Source organism: Colossoma macropomum, unplaced genomic scaffold (genome assembly GCF_904425465.1).
Source record: "Colossoma macropomum unplaced genomic scaffold, Colossoma_macropomum, whole genome shotgun sequence".
Lineage (NCBI taxonomy): Eukaryota > Metazoa > Chordata > Actinopteri > Characiformes > Serrasalmidae > Colossoma > Colossoma macropomum.
The window spans coordinates 13,833,143-13,853,158 of NW_023494797.1; the positions used below are offsets into that span (position 1 = coordinate 13,833,143).

Consider the following 20,016-nt stretch of genomic DNA (forward strand, 5'->3'; position numbering starts at 1 on the left):
AGGTTTCTATATAGTGACAAGAAAAAAATCTATGTCTTGTAACAATAGTGGAACCCTTTTTAAGGTTCTTGAAAGAGCAACATATTCAGCAGGTCAGAGTTGTGACAGTTCTATATATAACCATTGCATTTACTGATGAACCCTTGAAGAACCACTTTTTAGGGGTGCATGTCTGATATAACAAATATGTTGCATTCACATCTTGTACCAACTCCCTGTTTCAAAAAATATATATTTTTAAGAGTATTTGTATTACAGCACCCCTACTGGCCAGTAAAAGGTGGTGACGGGAATGGCGGAGCTCACCGTTACGTTGGGGGGGCCCCCTACCCATTTGCTGGTTCATGCCAAAGGGATCCTGCGGGTTAGGGTTCATCGCACTTGTATGCAGAGCTGAGTCTGAGTTGGTTCTGTTGAGAAAAAAAGAGAAAGTGAGACACGGGGTGGGGGGGGGTGAGAAAGATAAAAAGGGCACTGGTAACTGGCATACTAGGTAAAGAACAATGGCCTGTTCCTTTCAGAGCAGCCAGGTGAGGCTGAGCAAAAGCCTGAGCACAGTTGAATCCATACAAGCAGGTAAGTCAAACACCCCCCACCCGACCACTCACTGCTCTCTTTAACCAGTAACACATGAGCTGTCTCTCAAGGGCTCTTCAGGAAGCTCCAGTGCTTTTCTGGCTCTCTCTGCTGAGCACACACTCAGGACAGAGCTCCAACATTAATCACTGCACATGAAAAGGTGAATGCAGTGCATTTGTCTCCAACAGCAGTTTGCGTTTTAAGTGCATTATGCATCACGACAGAATGAAAACTACAGCAACAAAGTACAAAGGTGAGTTTGTTTCAGCATGAGCTCATAGTGCTTTTGGAGACAAACACTGAGGCAGGGCTCAAATCTACATTCAGAATGAAAACATGAACTTACAGTCATGAACAAAAAGCTCCAACCCTAAGCATTTCACTAAATTATAGTATAAAGTATAGTGTCAACATGGCCACTATTTTCTAGTTTCACTCCTTTCATATAATTTAATGTATCTGAGGAATCTATTAGTAATATTAATTAACAGGACAGTATATAGCCTTATGCAAAAAAAAGGGGAAATAAGTACACTTCCTCTACAGCAAACACACTACTTTACTACATTTTAATTTTTGCATATATATTTATATATATATATATATATATATATATATATATATATATATATATATATATATATATATATATATATATGCAAACATGAAAATGTTTACATTTTTTCCAATGCGTTAAACTCAGCAAACAAATAAAATTGTGCACTAAAATCAGCAGAAAAATGCCATTTTTAAGTCTGTTCCCTGTAGAGAACTTAACTTATTTTCAACAAGACACATCATTTGACCATGATGGTGGTGTTCAAACTTTGGCAAACAACTGTAGCTCTATTAGCCATTTACATTCAACGTTTGCAACTGAAAGCAGAATTTATACACTGAATTTGCCCATATCTGCTTTCATTGTTGTATTTAAATTAAACAAGTCATTTAAAAAAAAAAATCTGAAACAGATCAAATCAACAGTGATCTATAAAAACAGTAAATTTTGAACGACGCATGAAATTTCAATTGTACCAATAATCACCAATTCCATGTTCATGCTTTGATTTCCAGTGTGAAGATTCAAGCCCAGGCATATTTTACATTTTTATTTTATGTGTATTTTTTTTGGAGATTAGCAGAGAATTCCTAATTTGGTTTAGTTCAATGTGGAAGTGACTGCCTTACCGATACAGTCATTTGCTTTTTTTGTTCCACAGAGTTAAATATGATTGAAATTAAACAGAACCAAAAAGGCCGTGATTGGTGATATGCTAGAAATCGACTTGACCTTAATCATGAAACAAGAAATGGTACAATAAATAATCAAAGAAGAGAATGTGTGAATGAGAGACAGGATGATAATATCTGTCAAAAGGGAGAAAGCAGAGGAGAGAAAATGCAAGACAGAAATCCAGAGCAGCTGATCTGTGACAGGAGTTCAGTAGAAGTTCGAAGATCAAAGGTCACCTGTTGAGCTGCGATATTAATCTAAACCCAGGCCGTTTCTCTTCAGTCCAGGGCTGCTGCTCCCTTTGGAAATGGAAACAATCATGTGTTACTCACTGTCATTAACACATAGGGACTGGAGATCACCCTGGCTTTGGGTTAGTAGAGGGAGATGAGCAAAAAGACAGAGAGAAAGGAGAAGAAAGAGCGGCAGCCTGCGATTAACAGTATCCTCGGTGGGCCTGCGGGCACACAAAAACAGAACTACACAAATCACAGCTTGGTCCCTCATGTTAGCCTAAGCAGGGCACACCTCGCAGATTTACTACAGGGACTGCCACGTCTGGGAACAAATCAGAGAACAAACAAATGTGCTGCAACATCCACAGCCTCTAAAGGGCTGAATCAGACATATCAAGAAATCTGAAAAACAGCATGATATGTGCAGCTTGATATGTGCATTCCGACTGATTTTGATATTCAAGTTTTTGCAAGAGTTAACACTTAATGAACGGATATAACTGAAATTAGCGTATGGTCAGAGGCTTACTCTTTAAGGTGATATTAATAATGTTAAGAGGCTAAAAGTATCAGTAGCACAATCATTTAGAAGCATGCAGAGGAATACATTTAAAAAACGTGTTATTATTCAATAGCTGATGGAAAACAGTAGTTTTTGTGTTGGATGAGTAACAGAGGCTGCTTCTTCAGATGTGAGCTAAAACTCTGGCTGAGGTATTTTCTCTTCTATCGACAATGTGCCAACATGTTCATTTTTAAGAAAAATATTTCCACTGTTTCTGGATCTAGCTAACATCAACAGTTAGCCTAGTGTTACGTGTAAGCATGTTATTTGGGGTTTTTTTTTGCGTTTGTGCCTGTCTCTCTCCCGGTCTCTCCCTTCGCAGGTGTACCTGCTCTGCCATCAGTCATGTGAGGAGGACCTTTGACCAATCAGAAGCCTGGCTTGTGTAGTTGGGGGGAGGAGCCTAAGCCTTAAAAGGAAAACTTCAAGATGGCTGAAGAGAGAGAGGACTGTTACCACATGTGTGCTGTGTTTAGTTTGTGTTAGAAGTGTGCTTTTTAGGTAAGGAGTTGTCTCTTGTTACCTGCATGCTTTTAACTTTGTTTTACAACAGACTGTTTGATTGTTTGTTCCACCTGGGGTTTCAAACAGGTAGGAGGGGCGCACCTATACATTTGCACCACATAGAAGTCTACTCTGTCTAGTTCCCTAGGTCAGTGGGGTACTTCTGATTACTGGCCAGGGAAGTGTAGAGTAGTTAGTTTTTGTTTTCTTGTGTAGTTTAGCTAAGTACTTTTTGTTTAAGTGGGCAAGCAGGGTTAGGTTTTGTTTTGTTCTTCTCTTTGGTGCCGCCCGCAAATTGATTCTTCCAGTGTGGTACTACACATCATAGCACATAGTTTTATTGTGGTTGGTTTTAATAAAATGGCTTAAAAAGCTCTATTGGTTGGTTCCTGGTACCAGTCATCATCCGGTTCAGTGTTTTAATGCCACGTGTCACTGATCCCACAGTGCCCTACACAAATGTGTGGTAATAACGTAGCAAAAAAGCTATCTTCTCAGTTACTTCCTTAAGAATGCATTCTTGGCAACACATTTACATTCAGGCACTCATGTTTTGGAGTGGCAAAGTGTAACATACACTTTGAAGTCTTGTTAAAACATAAATTGATGTTTCATTGCAGTCTTAGTCTGTATATTTTCCTGTGATGATATGGAACAAGTACCCAAGTACTGATTTCAGTACTTGAATACTGTCACCTCAACCAAGTACCCATGCACATCCCTACGGGCTATATAGCAAATTTTATAATTATAATGATTTAGGTCAGAGTAAGCTTTTCTGAGTGTATCATCTAGGAGTGCACATTCAGAAATGGAGTCAGAATCAGCAGATTTTTTTGCTCAAAACTGGCCAACTTATTGTTTTCATTTTGGAAGATCTATGTTCCAATTTTAGGACATAAATACTGTGGGACAGGAAGGTGCACTCGCCCTGGTTACAGTAACTGTGGTGTCTCAGATCAAATTATCTATATGTCATAACAGTAAATCAAAAAAGCACACAAAGAAATTACATAGGACAGGCAATAAGCATAATTTCTACACTCTGCAACTGCCCATCATAGAGCCCAGATGTAGAAACCCCAGCTGTGGAACATCTGTAGGCTGTGTAAGCAGGTTTAGAAAATACTGATGCTGCTCTTTAATATTTCCACCAAAAGAGGCTTGCATATTTTTTTCCACAACAAAAAATCTCCAGGGAAAGGAAATAACAGCAATAAACCATTTTCAATTTGTCTGCGTGGCAGGTGGGAAAAGGCTATGTAGAACAACTATTTGGGGGATATCAGGGTGACGCAATGATTTACCAACACAAAATGTAGGAAAGACAAAAAAAAAGAGGAAAAAATTTAAAAACACGACTGGGCCATCTCTCTGCTGCCCAGCACACGCTGGACATCAGCTTATTTTCACGTTACTACGCAAAGCCTTTTTACCCCCACCCACTAAACTGTATTAAGGCTTAGCAGCACATGCCATATGGAGTGCTGAGGCCAAGCGGCCAGCCTAGTCTCGCATCTCCGTAGAGATATCTGAGAGTGTAAATTAAAGATGGCACTCTCAAAATAGAAGATTAAACCCACAGACATGTACAACGAGGGGATAAGCTGGAAAATATAGATACATGAAGAGACAACTGACCAGTCTACATAAAAATCCAAACAAAACAAAGCCGCTGCCCACCAGAGAGAGACAGAGTTAGAGAGTGCTTTATGTGAACCTCCTGCAGGCCACTTCTGTTTTTTCAGTGTCATTTAAGTCCAACTCTGAAGGCTTTGTTGCTTTCAAACTGATCTAAAAAGCAGATGCTTGACGGATGGCTTCAAAACCCGATGGCCACCAAGGCACTGGACAGACCATTCAATCAGTGCATATTCCTACTGGACCACAGTCAAGCTTCATGTCTCTGGGTCAGAATGCCTTTAAGGGTGCCCTCCCAGGAGAGGCCTGCCTAGCACAAGTGGTGACCAAAGCAGAGAAAGGATGGGGGAGCGTGGGACTAGGAGAGCAGTGGTGACCTCAGAAATGACCCAGTCCAGCTGGTCTCCACAGGGACAACATACAGACCCTGCCCAGACTTCAGAACCAAGCCACCATCCCCCCTACCCAGACTCCAGAGAGACTGCTGCTCTCCTGGGACAACTGAACCTTCCACTCCAACCAAAAACTGTCCTGTCCTTTGGATCTCATGGAGTTATGGCTAAAATGGCCGTCCTCATCGCTCTGAGATCATTCCCCTTTTACACTACATAAATATTCTTATCAGACTAGACTTCAATGGGTCATGCACCATTTATCATGATGTGAGAAAATTTTCCAGCAAAAACAGCCAATAGCATCAGAAATATGTTCAAAAATAAAGAGTCATAATATCTGGGCAAGTTCTTAATATTATCTGTCGATCCTGACTACTGATGCAATATATTTTCCTTAAGTAAAAGAGCCACAGCACACACTTCAGCATATTGAAGTGGCCAGGATGGTCATCCCTCTCCCCCTATCACTCGGCGTGATGCTAGACAACACAAGCTGTTAGCTGACATAACAGAATTGGCCTTTAGTGTTGTCCTCCAAGCTCACTGAACTGTCCAATTTAGGAAAGATAAGCTTCACAGTCAATTACTTTAAAGGTAACTGTTTTAATCTAATAGCAAAATCATTTCATTGTGAATTTCTCTGGTTGTGGGACTAATAAAGGATTTTCATATCTTGTATCGGAAGTTTCTTTCTTTGGTTTTGCTGTGGAGCTACGAGGCTAATGTATCTAACAAGGAATGGAAGCCAAGGGCCCATTTTCAATTCAATTTTTAACATGCCCTCGCCAACTTTGACTCACCACTCAGAAGTGCATCACATCTAAGGTACACAGGTGGCCACTCGCCATATAAGTGAAGCAGGTGACAGCGAACAGTGGATTTTTCAAGTGTAACGCACTCACCCTCAGCATGTTAGCTTCAGTGAGCTGTATAGCTAGCCATGCAAACTGCTCTAACAGAGCTAACTGAATGTTATGGTTTGGAAATATATAGCATTTTTATGTTAACTGGCTTATAACCGGCATTTGTATGGGTTTGGAAATGGAAATGTGACAGATCTCAATGCTTTCTGGGCAAGTTCTGCTGCTAAAGTGGGAACCTGTGTTCACTCAATTGGAGGGGTGCTTGTTAGAACCAGTATTGAAATGGGCAGTATGTCTTCCAAAATGTGTTAGAGAGGAACAGATTTCTGCTATATTAGCCTTGTAGATGCAATAATAAACATACTTTGGTCAATGGAGAAAGAAGGGTGAAAGGAAAATTGTGTTATTTTGGTAAATTTTTGGTAAACCATTTTATTGATATCCATTAAAACATTCTAAACGAACTAATTCTTTGTTCCACCGCAGTGCCAACCAAGCGCTTTCATTCAGTGACCATGCCCACGCCTATTGGTCTCTGATGCTGAACAACAGAGACAACATAGCAAATCAAACACTGTGATTTCCTCTAAATCAAGCAAGTGCAACAAAACAACGAAAGGGCCACACACACTCGAAGATACTATGAGGCTAACAGTTACGAATAAGTGCTTCCAGCAGTGAAAATGCTGTCCGGGGCGGAGAGGGTTAAAGGATAGTGTGGATTGCCTCCAGTATGTCCTGAAGTAATGCATTACAGATGTGGAGTGTTGTAAACATTTCCTGCTCCTCTTTCCCCAGAGGTCATACATTAGCATCTGCCTCGGAATCGAACAGAGCTCTCCACCTCCACCGCCCAAACACTGGCCTTAGCGTAGCATCTGCAGCCAACCTGAAAGCTCACTGCCAACCTTACAGCAATAATGCTAAAACCCACAGCCCACTATTGCCCCTACAGCACAACGCTAACCCAAAAGCCCACTGATGTCCCAGGAGAAGCTATTACAAACCTATCAGCCTACGACTGACGACAGCTAACCTCACTGCCCACTGCTCCATCCTCTAGACAGCTGAGAAACCTGCAGTGCTGTAGATACATGCTCTGAAAAACAGAGATTTCAGAATGCTGCCTCTCCTGCTAACCACGCTTCAGAAATCAAGCGTGGGAACACTGGGGTCTACTGTTCACCCAGAAGAACACAACTCAAAAAAAAAGCTTGGCTAGCCCTTCAGCAAACTCCAAACCATGGCGTCGAAGACAACCCAAAAAATTAATTGGTTAGCCTTTAGCTTTCTTCTAACCATACAGTCCCTTGCTGAATATTCATTCAGGAACTGGCAAACAGAGGCATGCTTTTAACCCAGACTGCAAATACTGCAGTCTGCACAGAATTTGAAATAAATTAAAGCTCCAAAAGCTCTTCAAAGCACATGGTCTGTAACTACAACGCCATCAAGCTTTCCCTGCAAACAGCCCTCCCTTTTCACTCTTTTATACTACCGAAGCAAGCGATAAATAATAAATCCAGAGACGTCTGAAATGAGATGTTTTAGCAAGACTGATAGCAGACCTTGCAAATGAGGCTTATGGAAAAAAAAAGACTCATTTCTGAAATCATCCCCATTCAGCGTCACCCCTTATTCTGTAGAATAGAATAAATGCTTTCCATCTGGGATTAAACCAAAGGTTCCGCAGGTAGTTTTAGTTAAACGGTGCTTTACTGACTGACACAATTGTCAGTTCTCAATTATGTCAGTTCTCAATTATCACACTTCAATTCAAACAGCAGACACTCAGTCTTATAGCCCTGGCGCCAAAGCTACGCAGAATGGTTTGCGGTTGGTTTCCGTTTATCATCTTCTATTTTACTTATTTTTCGGTAGGTCTCTTCATTAAACCTGTGTGTGTATATGTTATAGCATGTAATTCTCATGCTTAAGGTTAAATCTGCATGCATTTTTATATGTTTTTGTTACTTACCATGATTGTGTTTCGTGTTTCACTAGTTCAGCCTGTATTGCTGTCATGTAAGCCCAACTAACACTTGGCAGTAACATCCAATCACCATAATCTGATCGTGGTGATTTACACTAGCTCTTTCAAAAGCAGCTTCCGTATCCAGATACTGATCAGATCTGTTTTTCTGAGCGATATTTAAAATTTTAAAACAGGTTAACGTTGTAGTGGAGCAGAGTAGGTGGAGCCTATACAGGCTGTGCTTTGTTTAATGCTTTTTGCAACCACATTCAGAGCACTCCAGGCATTTTAAGCTACAAGTTATGTTTGTTTAGCTCCCACAACTGAAGCACAATTGTTTAAAAAAAAAAAAGAAAATTATAGCCAGGAGTGGTATGAGAATTGTGTACTGTGTTCTCAGGCAGCATTTTTTTTTTTTCATTCCTGAGCCTAAGCTTTAATACACATGCAAACGCTATTATTATATTAACTTGTTCAATAAGAGAGGCAGCAGTGTTATCGAAATGCTAGACCTTTAACGTAGCCAAGCTGGCCGCATTGGGTTTACACACACAGACAGATCCCATCACAATGCATGCCTGACTAACTCAGGATGAGGACAGGCATATCGCTTTTAAAAACGTGTACAAACAACATCCAGATACAGGATGTGTTTTTAATGCCGAGTGTAAACAAGGCCATAGTTAAACTGAGAGTGGCTCAAATTGAGCTCCTCAGTGACACAACAGTGTATGGTTTTGTCCCATAATCATGACATCGCAAAATCAAATCTCGGAGGTCCGATGACCAAAAATAGATGCTAATTATCTGCAATATTATTGACCAATACTGATAATACCATGGGTCAGCCAATGGTAGCGATTGGACCCTAATCACAACATGCTGCCAAAAGGAAAATAATGCCAAGTCACAAGAACACTCATCCAACACTGAAAAAACTCAAAAGGACAAAGCAGAGAAAACCAAAGAACACCTCACTGCATTTGATCAAACAGACAGCGAGACACCCTCAGCAGGCACAGAGCCCGTACTAACACTGGTCCCACTCCTGAAGGTCCTGTACAGAAGGGAAGCAAACCACTATAACACAGTAAGAACCCAATCTGTTAAAAGGGGAGAGCAGAAGGCAAAAGCTTGGCGGAGTGCAGATCTGGCAGAATTAGTTAGTGCTGTTCGCGCTGGGGGAGCACACACTAGAGGAATAGCTACACATTCACCCTTGAGAAAGAAAAAGAAGTGGTTAGATTAGAGAGGAAAGCTGTAGTTAGTACTGGGACTTCACCAGGAGTTCGTCAAAAACATTTTTTTTTTCTCAAAGGAAAGATTGATATGTAATGAGGTGCTACACATTTGAAAACACAAAACACTAACTGGATGTAATTAAAAGCATATTCAACTTTAACAAAATGACATCCTCATGAATCTTAAAATAAAAGTCATATATAAATAAAAAATCAAGTGTGGAGATCTGGCTACACTTGACGCAATTTCCACTGGTTCTTAGGTTACATAATTTATCATGTAACTCTGACTACATCCTTTGATGTAAGACCACATGAAATGAAGCGCTTCCCTCATGTGTAATGATAGGCTTTAAGTTTGCCCAAGATTATGTATTCAGTTGATGTCTGCACCAAAGATAAAATATTTAATAATCTCAGAATTCTGCTCTCTGGTTGCCTTTTGCTCACATTTCAAAGGCCAATATGCGCAGCCGTGTGTTCCCGACTTAGAAATACTGAAGTGACTGTTCTTGATTTTACTTATAATTCATAAAACAAGGCAATAATATCTTTATAAACTGTTACAAAGCCATTTTAATTGTGGATCCTAGTGCCAGTCCGAGTACAAGCAGTCACATGTACTGCAGCATATGGCCGTCACAGCAGTACTCCAGCACTAAGAACAGAAGGTCGGGCTAAAGCTACACCGGCCAACCTGTTTTCAGGTGTAAACAGTGACAGAGGGCGTGGACTCATTCAGTTTTACAAGTTGAGTAGAGTCAACATGGAGTGTCGAGCAGTTTGCAGTGGAACTGCTATTGGGAAGAAGCCACGTTGGCCAGCAGCCAAGCCAACATTCAAAACATGACTGTACAGAGGAGGAGCTGCATTAAGCCTTTTATTACAGGCTGTAATTCACTCCCTGGTAAACACAAGAGGAAAAACCGTCCACTGATTATGCTTCAGTGAGACTGAACTCTGAGGGGAAAGTGCCATTTGTGTGGGGCAGACTTGTTAGTGTTTATGTTTTGGATCTTAATCCTGCTAGAAATTAGACAGCTAGTGCTATGTTGTGTTGTGGTCTCACTACAGATATACAAAACACTGAGTGTGCTAGCAAAGCTTCACCGTTTCATTTGACCTTTTAGCAAAATGGAATCTGCCAACCGCATCCCTGTTGATGCAGGTTTTCCTGAGGCAAAAAAATCTATCCCATTTTAGGCATCGGTTAGGATACACCATGCACATGCAAAACATGCTAATGTTCTACTTAATGCCCACGTGACATTTTAAACAACACCTCATTTCATCCACTGATGGCTACTAAACTAAAGGCATTCATTCCCTATTTGTGTAGGGAACTGAGGTAATGCATGTAGTACTCACCTTCTCCAACTGTTGTCAGGTGGAGGTGACAGGTACACTGTTCCATACGGAGAGCTCTCTGCGTGCTTTAGTCAAGGAAAACTGTCATTGTACATTTTAAAATTATTATCAGACCAACCAACAGATCAACTCTTAAAAAATGATGTGTAATCGCACTATATAAAAGCAGAGTGCAATTCATAGTCATTTGTAGCTCATTGAAACAACCAGAGAAAACCTATGGAAAAGTGCAGATTTTAAACATTCACTCCATACCTCGTTTGTGTTCACAAGCAGAAGAGAAGAAATTTTATAATTTATCTGAATTTGATGAAATGTTATTGTTGTACAGAGACTTATTTTAAGGACAGAAAAACATCTCTGTCAGAAAAAACATGTCTTTATATCTAAACAAACAGAAAAAAGGCCAGAAGTGCAGATATAAACTTGTCAATACAGATTGTAAATCAAATGTACAGTACTGTGCCAAAGTCAGAGAGCACCCTCTACCCTTCACCAAGTTATTCATTTTTCAGTGTCAGAAAAAAAAAAAACAGCAGAAAACATATTTATCTATGGCAACTGAATGTAACACCATTTTTTCAGTATTTAGTGTATCTATCCTTTGCCTTTATTACAGCTTCCATTCTTTTCAGGAGACTTGGCATCCGCAGGGATATTTTTCCATGCCTCCAAAGTTCAGTCTAAAAAACGGGTTGCATTCAAAGACATTAAATGATGTCGAAATCTGGACTCTGTGGTGGCCAGTCGATTGTTCTGAGAATACCCGCAGCTTCTGTGTTTGATTTGTAAATTTTCTTTTTGTCTCTTTTCTCAGGGAGGTTTTCTTGACAGCTACACATCCTTTCAGACCCATATTGTTGAGTTGTCTTCTAACAGTTGAAGGATGGACAGAAACACCTGCGGATTTTTGTCAGATCTGAAGCAAGAGCGGCGCTTATCTTATATCCATGTCTCTCAGCAATAAATGTAATATATACTAAATGGCCATTTTAACTGCAATAAATGGCCATTTTAAATGAAGGGTATTTTCTGACTTTTGCACTTTACTGTAAATATAGTTTGCTGCATATCCCAAGTATCCATGTCATTACATAAGTAATTATGTAATTTCATTTTAATAGTACATCAAAATTAAAGTCTTCATTTCTAAGGGTTGACACCCCTCTGTCTGCCACACTGTTAATAATATGTTCTAATATTTGACATTAAGCTTGTTTGTCAAATGAAATATATAAATAAAATTAATCAATATAAAGCCATCACTCTGCTTGCTCACACTTTTGCTTTAGTGTTAGGAACCACCTCAAAATTACCAGAAGAAAACGTGTGTAAACGGTTAAAAGATGAAAAAATAAAGTGAAAAGGAATGAAAAGTTGTAGTTTAACTGCTTATCATGGTTATTTTCCCACATGGTTAGCCGAAAAAAGAGGATTCTATAACCGTAACAGGCCCAAACACATGGCAGGGCACAATCTCTGTGAGAAAATTAGCTGTAACTGTGGTTTGGTTTTAAAGATCCAGTTAAAACCAAAAAAATGCAAAATGGAACAGGAATGAACACAGCATGTGAAGAAGTTGCAGAACATCTTAAGTAAACACTGGGCTGAGCAGCAGTCGAAGAAACAATGTTGACAATTCTGACTCATCATGACAGCCTGTGCCAAATCTCTTGTCAGAGGGATGCAGAAAAGAGACACAGAGCAGGAGAGAGTCTGGCGCTTCCTCTGCTAAACATCTGCTCAGGATCGGCGTGCCGACTCATCAGTTCTTTACCGAGAGACTGCAGTCTACACGCCAACTCAACTACCACAAGACCAGCATCTTCAGCTACTGACCTGGGCCATGATACCACATGACTAACCACCAGCATCCAAAACCTGACCACTGAATTTTTCCTTTTTTGGCAAATAAACCAGACATCTTGAGTCATTCTGGTTCATATTCACATATTCATCTGTTTTTCAGCTCTTCTCATCTCGTTTTGGCTCTTTTTACATTATGACTCTTTTCTCATTTTCTACCTTAATGTTTGTCCTTTTTACTTTATTATTCCCTTATTTTGCCACATTTTCTCTTAAGTATTTGTTAGTATAGCAAATAGTTTTGCCAATTTGTCTGGTCTGGTTTGTGTATTACATGTAATGGTGAATAATATGACAAAGATCTAACACAACACGTTTTTCTAAGGTTTGTAAATAAGTTGAAATGGACATAATGCACAAAACAGCTGTGCTACGAAAAATTACAGATTCAATGTTACAATGTTTTTTATTCAAGTCATAAATGAAGAACAAAAGGGGGAAAAAGATCAAATAACATACTGGCACAATGGGCCAATCAGGTACTTGGTTACTATGCCATTTGCCAGATATTGCTGTTTAAAGGCGAGTATAATTGGTCTTTTTATGAAACATGCAGTTGATCAGTGTTCTACAAGTATTGATGATACCCGTGATTTACTCAGAAAAACATATTTTGATGTAATTCATCAAAATAACAACATCCTCACTAAACAAAATTATTTTCTGTGCAACATATTTGCTGAAAAAACAATTCAGATCTGAACCAATATGGAATGTACTTCAACACACATATGGCACATGAACCCAGTTTTACCAGCAGCCTTGCTAAGACTCATAATGAGCGGAGGGGTGGGATGATAGCCCAAGCCGAAAGGCTCGGATTATGATAGATCCTTCCACAGATTTAATTAGCTTTTGGCTGCCAAAGCAATGTGGAGAGACAGTGAGCCTGTGACAGTGCCTCCCTCTCAGAGGCGTAGGTGGGTTAACCTTTACTCCATTCACACTGACAACTAACACCAGACTTGCTCTACTCTTCCGCCAATGAGGGAGGTGGCAATTAAGCAAGATCATAGGGGTTGAAGACCTTAAGGGAAAGGCAGCGTGTGAAACAACGAAAGAGCAGACTAGGGGTGGCCAATTTGTAGAAAAGCAAAAGAATGCTTTTCTAAGTATATCATGGATATCATCAGCACTGTTAGAACAATGATGACTGCATGTATCATACAATAGATTTAAACTCATTATAGAGAGCAGATCAACAACAACAACAACAAGTATACAAGTACAGCATACTTTCACAACAAGTACAGCAATGGCACACGCTAGCAACTGAATGGATATCAGATATTCTCTTATTTTTATAGATACACAATGATATTGGAACCGTTACGGCATCAGATAATTGTCATAAAAATAATAATAATAAAAATAATTGTTTGTTTTTTCGACATTTTGTAATGTCGGCTGTGCTTCGGACCTCTTTCCTCGAGCGGATGAATCTGATGATTGCAAGCGCGCTGAAAGAGCATCGAAAAAGAACTCAGCCAAAACTTGGTGAAGGATATGTCTTGGGTGAATTATCTGCTACTCTTGTCATATCTACATCAGTCTAATGCTAACTTTCTGTTTGAAACATTGAGCTGGACTTTCTTTTTGAGAATTCTGCATGTTACGTTAATATGTAAAGTTCTATGACATGGTCTGAAAGTCTCCAGACCCGACACCTCTGACTCTTAAATTATTATTTCAGGCTTTACAGGACAACTCACAGCAGTGCACACACACCATATTTTAGCATGTTTTTTTTCCTCACTCAGTAATGCAACTTCTTTCAATTTAAAAAGATCTTACACAGTGCAGCTTTAAAAAACGTTTTTTTTCAAACATGGAATTAAAAAATAACATTTACCAGTGATGCACTGAAATGAAAATGAAAAATAATTTACTGTTTCATTGACGCGTTTGAATTAAAGTAGTAATGCTGACAATTTTTTAAAGCAATAATATTATAAAATGTAATAGTTGACAGTTTCCCAAAGGCATCAGCAGCTAAATGCCAAGGCCCCTCCGCTATGACAACAGAAAACACCTTGGTTTTTTTATATATGAAGCACAAGACCCAGCTTAGCAGTCTGGAGTTTCATGGAGTGTTTGTCGTTTAAAGAGAAGAAACAACCATAACCCTTAACAGGATCTAACAGACACACATGTCTGCAGTAACAACTTTCAAAACCAGAAGTAAAAAAGTTTACTACCAAAACTATTGAGTTACTTAATGTTATGTATGAGATTTCCCCTCTCGACTTTATTATCATTCAAATGATTTGTGTCCGATTTTGTCATTTTATTCTACACCTATTTAAACCTTTCCTCTTTCCAGTCCAAATTAGTAGCTTTTTTCTCTTTCGCCCCCAAACCAAAAGTGTTAGCTTATTCCTAATAAATACAGCTTTTGCAGCCTTTTATATGGCTCTGATGTTTGTGGTTGTATTTTGTCTGTTTAGTGGCTGTATTTTGTCTGTTTTGTTGACAATCCCCAGGAAAGCTAGATATCGTGATAAATATCATGTATCATGAAAATGTCAAGTATTGACTTTTGCCATATTGTCTACCCTCAGAGCAGACCACCAGTTAGAGAAAGATTGGTTGTGAGTACTGCTGAGTGTGTATCACAGCTTGCTTAATCTTGGCAGCTACAGTTGAACTGATTTGTGAAAAAAAACCCACAAGCCAACACTGAGAGAGAGACATCTGGCGCTGAGGGGGAAAGATTTACTGTGAAGGCAAATTTGGGCTTCAGGATCCTCCCTCAAAAACTCACTCTCTCCTAACAGAATGAGAACAGCACAAATGCAAAGGGTTTTGGATGCTTAGTTGAATAATTTATATCAGGAGCCTTTTTGCAGTACGAGAGCCAAAAGCCATTCAAGAGTTTTAACCACTGTAATCTGGCCTCTTTGAAACATTTTCTTGACTAAACCCATATAGCACAGGGTTCTTGCCTCAGAGAAAACAAAACACACATCAAGCACTGGAAGAAGAGAATTGCTCATTAAAAAAGTCATGAACTGACGCAATAAGAAGCAATCTTAAGTAATTAGATATACTATTTATCATCCCAAAATTAGAGCAGTTATACAATACAGATTGGTAGAACATGTTACAGAATAACACAGCAACTCGGACAAAAGTCAAAACAATTCTTTGCAATGCAATAACTAACCGGGCGGAGGGGGTGGGGTTCCATCCACCATCGTTCTATTTCATTTAAGAATCAACTCGATCTAACTCTCCACTGAGAATTTATTGCACCCGAATCCTTAAAAGAGCACACAGACAGTTCTTTGAAAAAACAGGTCCTGTAGTTATTATAACAGAGGAGGTTACAATCACAAAGGCCTCCAACCGCTCAAAGAATAAAGTCTGCTGCTGCTCACAGCTTGCGACTACTTTGAACCAAAGATGTCAGTCGTTCGAAGCTGTTATGTAACACTAGTCTTTGAAACTCTCTTGTTCTTCCTCTTGCTTTGTCTCTGCATGCTTGAGCATCTGACGAGACTGGGCAGTTCAAGTTCTGCCGCAACATCATTAACTATGGACAAGTTCCCAGCACTGGTTATAGATAATTCAAACTCTGAAAGTCCTCCATGACTTCAAAGGCAAAAACATGAATTTTCAGACTGAGGAACAAACAAAACCTCAAGCGGCTTCTTCCAGATAGTTCAACATTTCATCTCAGTGATCATCAGCTCATGAAGCATGGCATATGTGTGCATCAAAGTATATGGTTTCTGTACATTTGCTGAATTCATATAAATCCTTAGAAGTACAGAATTACTACTGCCAAGTCGATATACTAAAAAACTTCAGTACATAATTAATTACATAGTTACGTTGTGTAAATTGCATTTACATCTGATTTGTATTCTGTATCAACAGATACCACTCTGCACTTTTTTTGGAAAAAAGCCAAAAATATAGTAAAGTGGTAAAAGATGTTTTAATAAACAATTGTTTGATCAGTGCTATCGGTTCATTTAATTTTATTACATTTAAAAAAAAAACCAAAGTTCCTATTTGATTAGGCAGGTTTACCATCAACTTGAGGAATGTATTTGAATTTCACATGAGGGGGGCAAAAGACAACTGGTTCCGGCAGTACTGAACAATTCAGCATGCTGCCAAAAACAGTGGTGTTCAGGACCACTTTTCAAGACTGCAGCCAATAAGACAGACAACTATTTTGTCTGTACTTAGAAAAAAAGCGTTATGTATTGGCGATGTTGGTGTAGTGTAGTGGCTAACACTTCCACCCCTGCTTGGGTAAGCACCCTACACTATACCAATACAAGTCCTTGGGCAAGAATCCTAACACTACTTTCGCCTGCCTGTGTAAAATGATCAAACTGGAAGTCGCTCTGGATAAGAGCATGTGCCGAATGCCATAAAAGTAAATGCCGATGTGCGGAAATCATGCATGGGTGTGCAAGGTTGTGCAGAAGGATGTGGTGGACTATGACTGCTGTCGAGACCTTCTGAGGTCCACTGAACTAAAACTAGCCCCAGCATTTATGTTTGTTTTAACTTAGTAATAAGTTATAACTTTTTAACTTTGGCATATATAGATCTTTCAGTACCCCATCATTATATGTGCCTATTTCATCAGATTGTTATTTTTCAGTCATGCAATCATGAACATGTCAGCCTCTCTGTTTCAACAAAACCGGGTTCTTATGTAGGGCATTTCAAACAGTGTCTTTAATTCGGGCTGTTTACTTCGTATCCACGCTTACGACTGGCCTCACCTATCAATGCTATGTTCCACAATCCTCACAAGTAACATTTTTTAATATCTCAAAGCGTTAATACAAAATTCAGCTGATGTGAATGTTCATAACTAGTGGGCAAAAATTTTATCGTGATAATTAAAATTTTGATGCTTTCGCTACACATTAAGGTATGGGCTGTCCCTTCACTTTTTAATAAGAACCATATTTCACAACCAAAGAAAAATATTTTTTTGCAAAACATTAAACACAAAATTGAACAATATATAGACAGACCTTTGTCAATATTGCTGTCTGGCACAAAACAGTGCCAACTGTTAAGTCACATCCGAATTCCTACAAAGATGAAGTTTGTTTTCCTGTTCCACTTTACACTTGTACAGGTGTTTGAATGTAACTGCTGTGCCATTTAAGGTGGAATGGGAAACTTAAATTAGAAGGTAGCTTCAGCTTTGCCAAATTTGTCAAGGAATTTGTCTCATATGTGACTCGCATATGATCATGCGCCAACCGTCAAGAATTTGGAGAATATTAGCCAGTCATTCATGCTTAAGTATATAGAGAATTTTTGACAAATACTGGTCAAACAAATTTAAGACTGTACATATGACATTTCTAAATATTACTTTAGAACTTTTCAGCTTCAAATCATAATATAAAATGTCTTTTTCACTTTACAGACAGAAATGCAGTTTAAATTCAAAGGTTAGAATCTACATCTTCAAAAGAATCTCTCTGCTTCTCCCAATGAGCTAAGAGTGACAAATATATCATATAAAACTACAGCAGTCTATTATTATCACCAACAATAATTGCAACTTCTAAGGCTTTACTTAGGTTATTTAAGTTCAATTAGTCTTTCTGCACTTTCTATAACCATATCACAATTATTTCAGGTGGCAAAATCACAACAGACAACACACACACAGACACACAGGTCATTAGACGCCTAACTAGTTCACTCCCACAATGATACGTTTTCTTGGGACATAATGATACAGCGAAGGCCCTCACAGGCCCTACGGCCTTACAAACAACTGCCCACATGAACAAAGGTCAACATGCACTCATGCATATACCCACATGCTCACACATATACAGTTCATGCTGAGAAAGATGAACTCCCCCCTAGACAAATTTGAAAGATGGAAAAAGAGAGCAAATGTGTAAAATGCTTGTACAAAAAGGAAAAAAAACATTCTTTCATAAGGATATCTTACTTTCTGCAATATGTGTTGCCATAGACAGCCATATTCAGGCCTGTAGAGACATTAGCTTGGTTTGCATGTAAAGGATATTTGCCGTCCATGTTTGTCGATAGGTCTGCGATGTGGAGAGTTGATGCGGTTGCGGTCTCGTTGGACTCTCTCCACCAGACCGTGGTGCCTGGTTCCTCTCACTGAGTCAAGACCAGAGGGAAACGTGCCCTAAACAGAGGCATTAATAAAGGAAAAAAGAAGGGTTTTGTTCTACATACACACACACACGACACATTACATTTAGTGTCATCAACATGTTAAATTATTAAATGGCACTCAATTTTTTAATGCAGTTAACGCAGCAGTTGTTCAGATACAACTTTTAAATGGTAGGTTACATTGATGGCTCTCTTGATGAACGTTATTTCCAGCTACCGACATGGCGAACTTGTTCTTCGCCTGAAGCTCCTGTCAACATGGTTTCAAATGTTTAAATATTTGTTTTGCTACTAAATGCTACGGAAAAAGTGTTTACCAGTGATATAGTCAAAAAATATACCATAAAAAATAAAACTTTTTATACAATGTAAAGGACAGCTGCCGAGCTCGAGTATGCAGAAAACTAAAAATCACAAAAAAATGGAAATACTTGTTTTTCTTTTTTTAGACAGTGACAACATATAAGTAAATACAACATATGCAACATGAACAACTCACAACACCGCCAGTCGGTGTGGTTCAGCCCTATACATTTGAGCCCCTCGCAGGGAAACAGACCACTTTGCTCTTCTCAAACTGTCTCTGAATGGTGATTAAAAAGTGCAAAATGGAGGACAAGCTGTCTAATGGTCATTTGAGAGATCTGTTTACATTAGCTGAGTTCTCATACATTAGCTGTGAATTACATTTATTTTACATATACATATTTGACAGTCAGCCATAATTTTATATCTGTAACCTATAGCTAGCCAGTTAACTGCTGGGTCATGCTTCTGAACTGGAGGTCACACAAGCCCCAATTATGAGGTATGAGTTGGTACGGTCATATTTGTGGACACTATGGAGAAATTTCTCATGTGCCTTATTGTGCATCACGCCTGTAAAGTAAAATTGAGGAGAAACACTGAGCCTTCATGTTAGGGAAGTAGCTAACTAAAATATAATTTTATTACTACAGTTAAGATGGACCAATAGATACCAAGCTCTAATAAATGAGGTTAATTGCTTAAAATAAGATCCTGGCTAATGTAAGCAGGAAGTAGCATCTAGCTATGCCACAAACAATGGTGTAATAAACCTTCATTACAAGTTAAATTTACAAAGGCTTAAATAATCTTTTTTTTTATTTTGGCTGAGACTGAGCGGCGGGGGAGAAGTCATCTATGTGAGGTAGAGGAACACAAGTAGCTCATGTACACATATTGCTAACTCTAAATTGGTACTTTGGCAGATCTGACGTGACCTGCACCAGATGTCGCCCCGCCCAACTTTGAACAGAAGAAAATGGCAGAAAAACTAATCTCAAATCTCACAAGAGAAAATCCCACCAGCATTCTTACTCAGAAACAGTTAGAAACACCCTGTGATTGTGTGATTGTTATGTGCAGTTCATGTGAACCC

At 39.1% G+C, this 20,016-nt stretch overlaps 1 protein-coding gene across 3 annotated transcripts in view; it reads right to left on the reverse strand.

The window, feature by feature from the left end:
• Positions 1-20,016, reverse strand: part of crtc3 (CREB regulated transcription coactivator 3) — a 47,746-nt gene that overhangs the window by 20,023 nt on the left and 7,707 nt on the right. For 2 of the 3 annotated variants that reach the window (XM_036584356.1, XM_036584355.1), the window contains exons 3-6: positions 18,496-18,624; positions 10,602-10,663; positions 2,050-2,112; positions 307-410 (exon numbers count right to left, since the gene is read on the reverse strand). In XM_036584356.1, coding sequence (XP_036440249.1) covers positions 307-410; positions 2,050-2,112; positions 10,602-10,663; positions 18,496-18,624 — 358 coding nt within the window. The remainder of the gene's footprint in view (positions 1-306; positions 411-2,049; positions 2,113-10,601; positions 10,664-18,495; positions 18,625-20,016) is intronic. The other variant, XM_036584357.1, reaches the window with a different exon arrangement.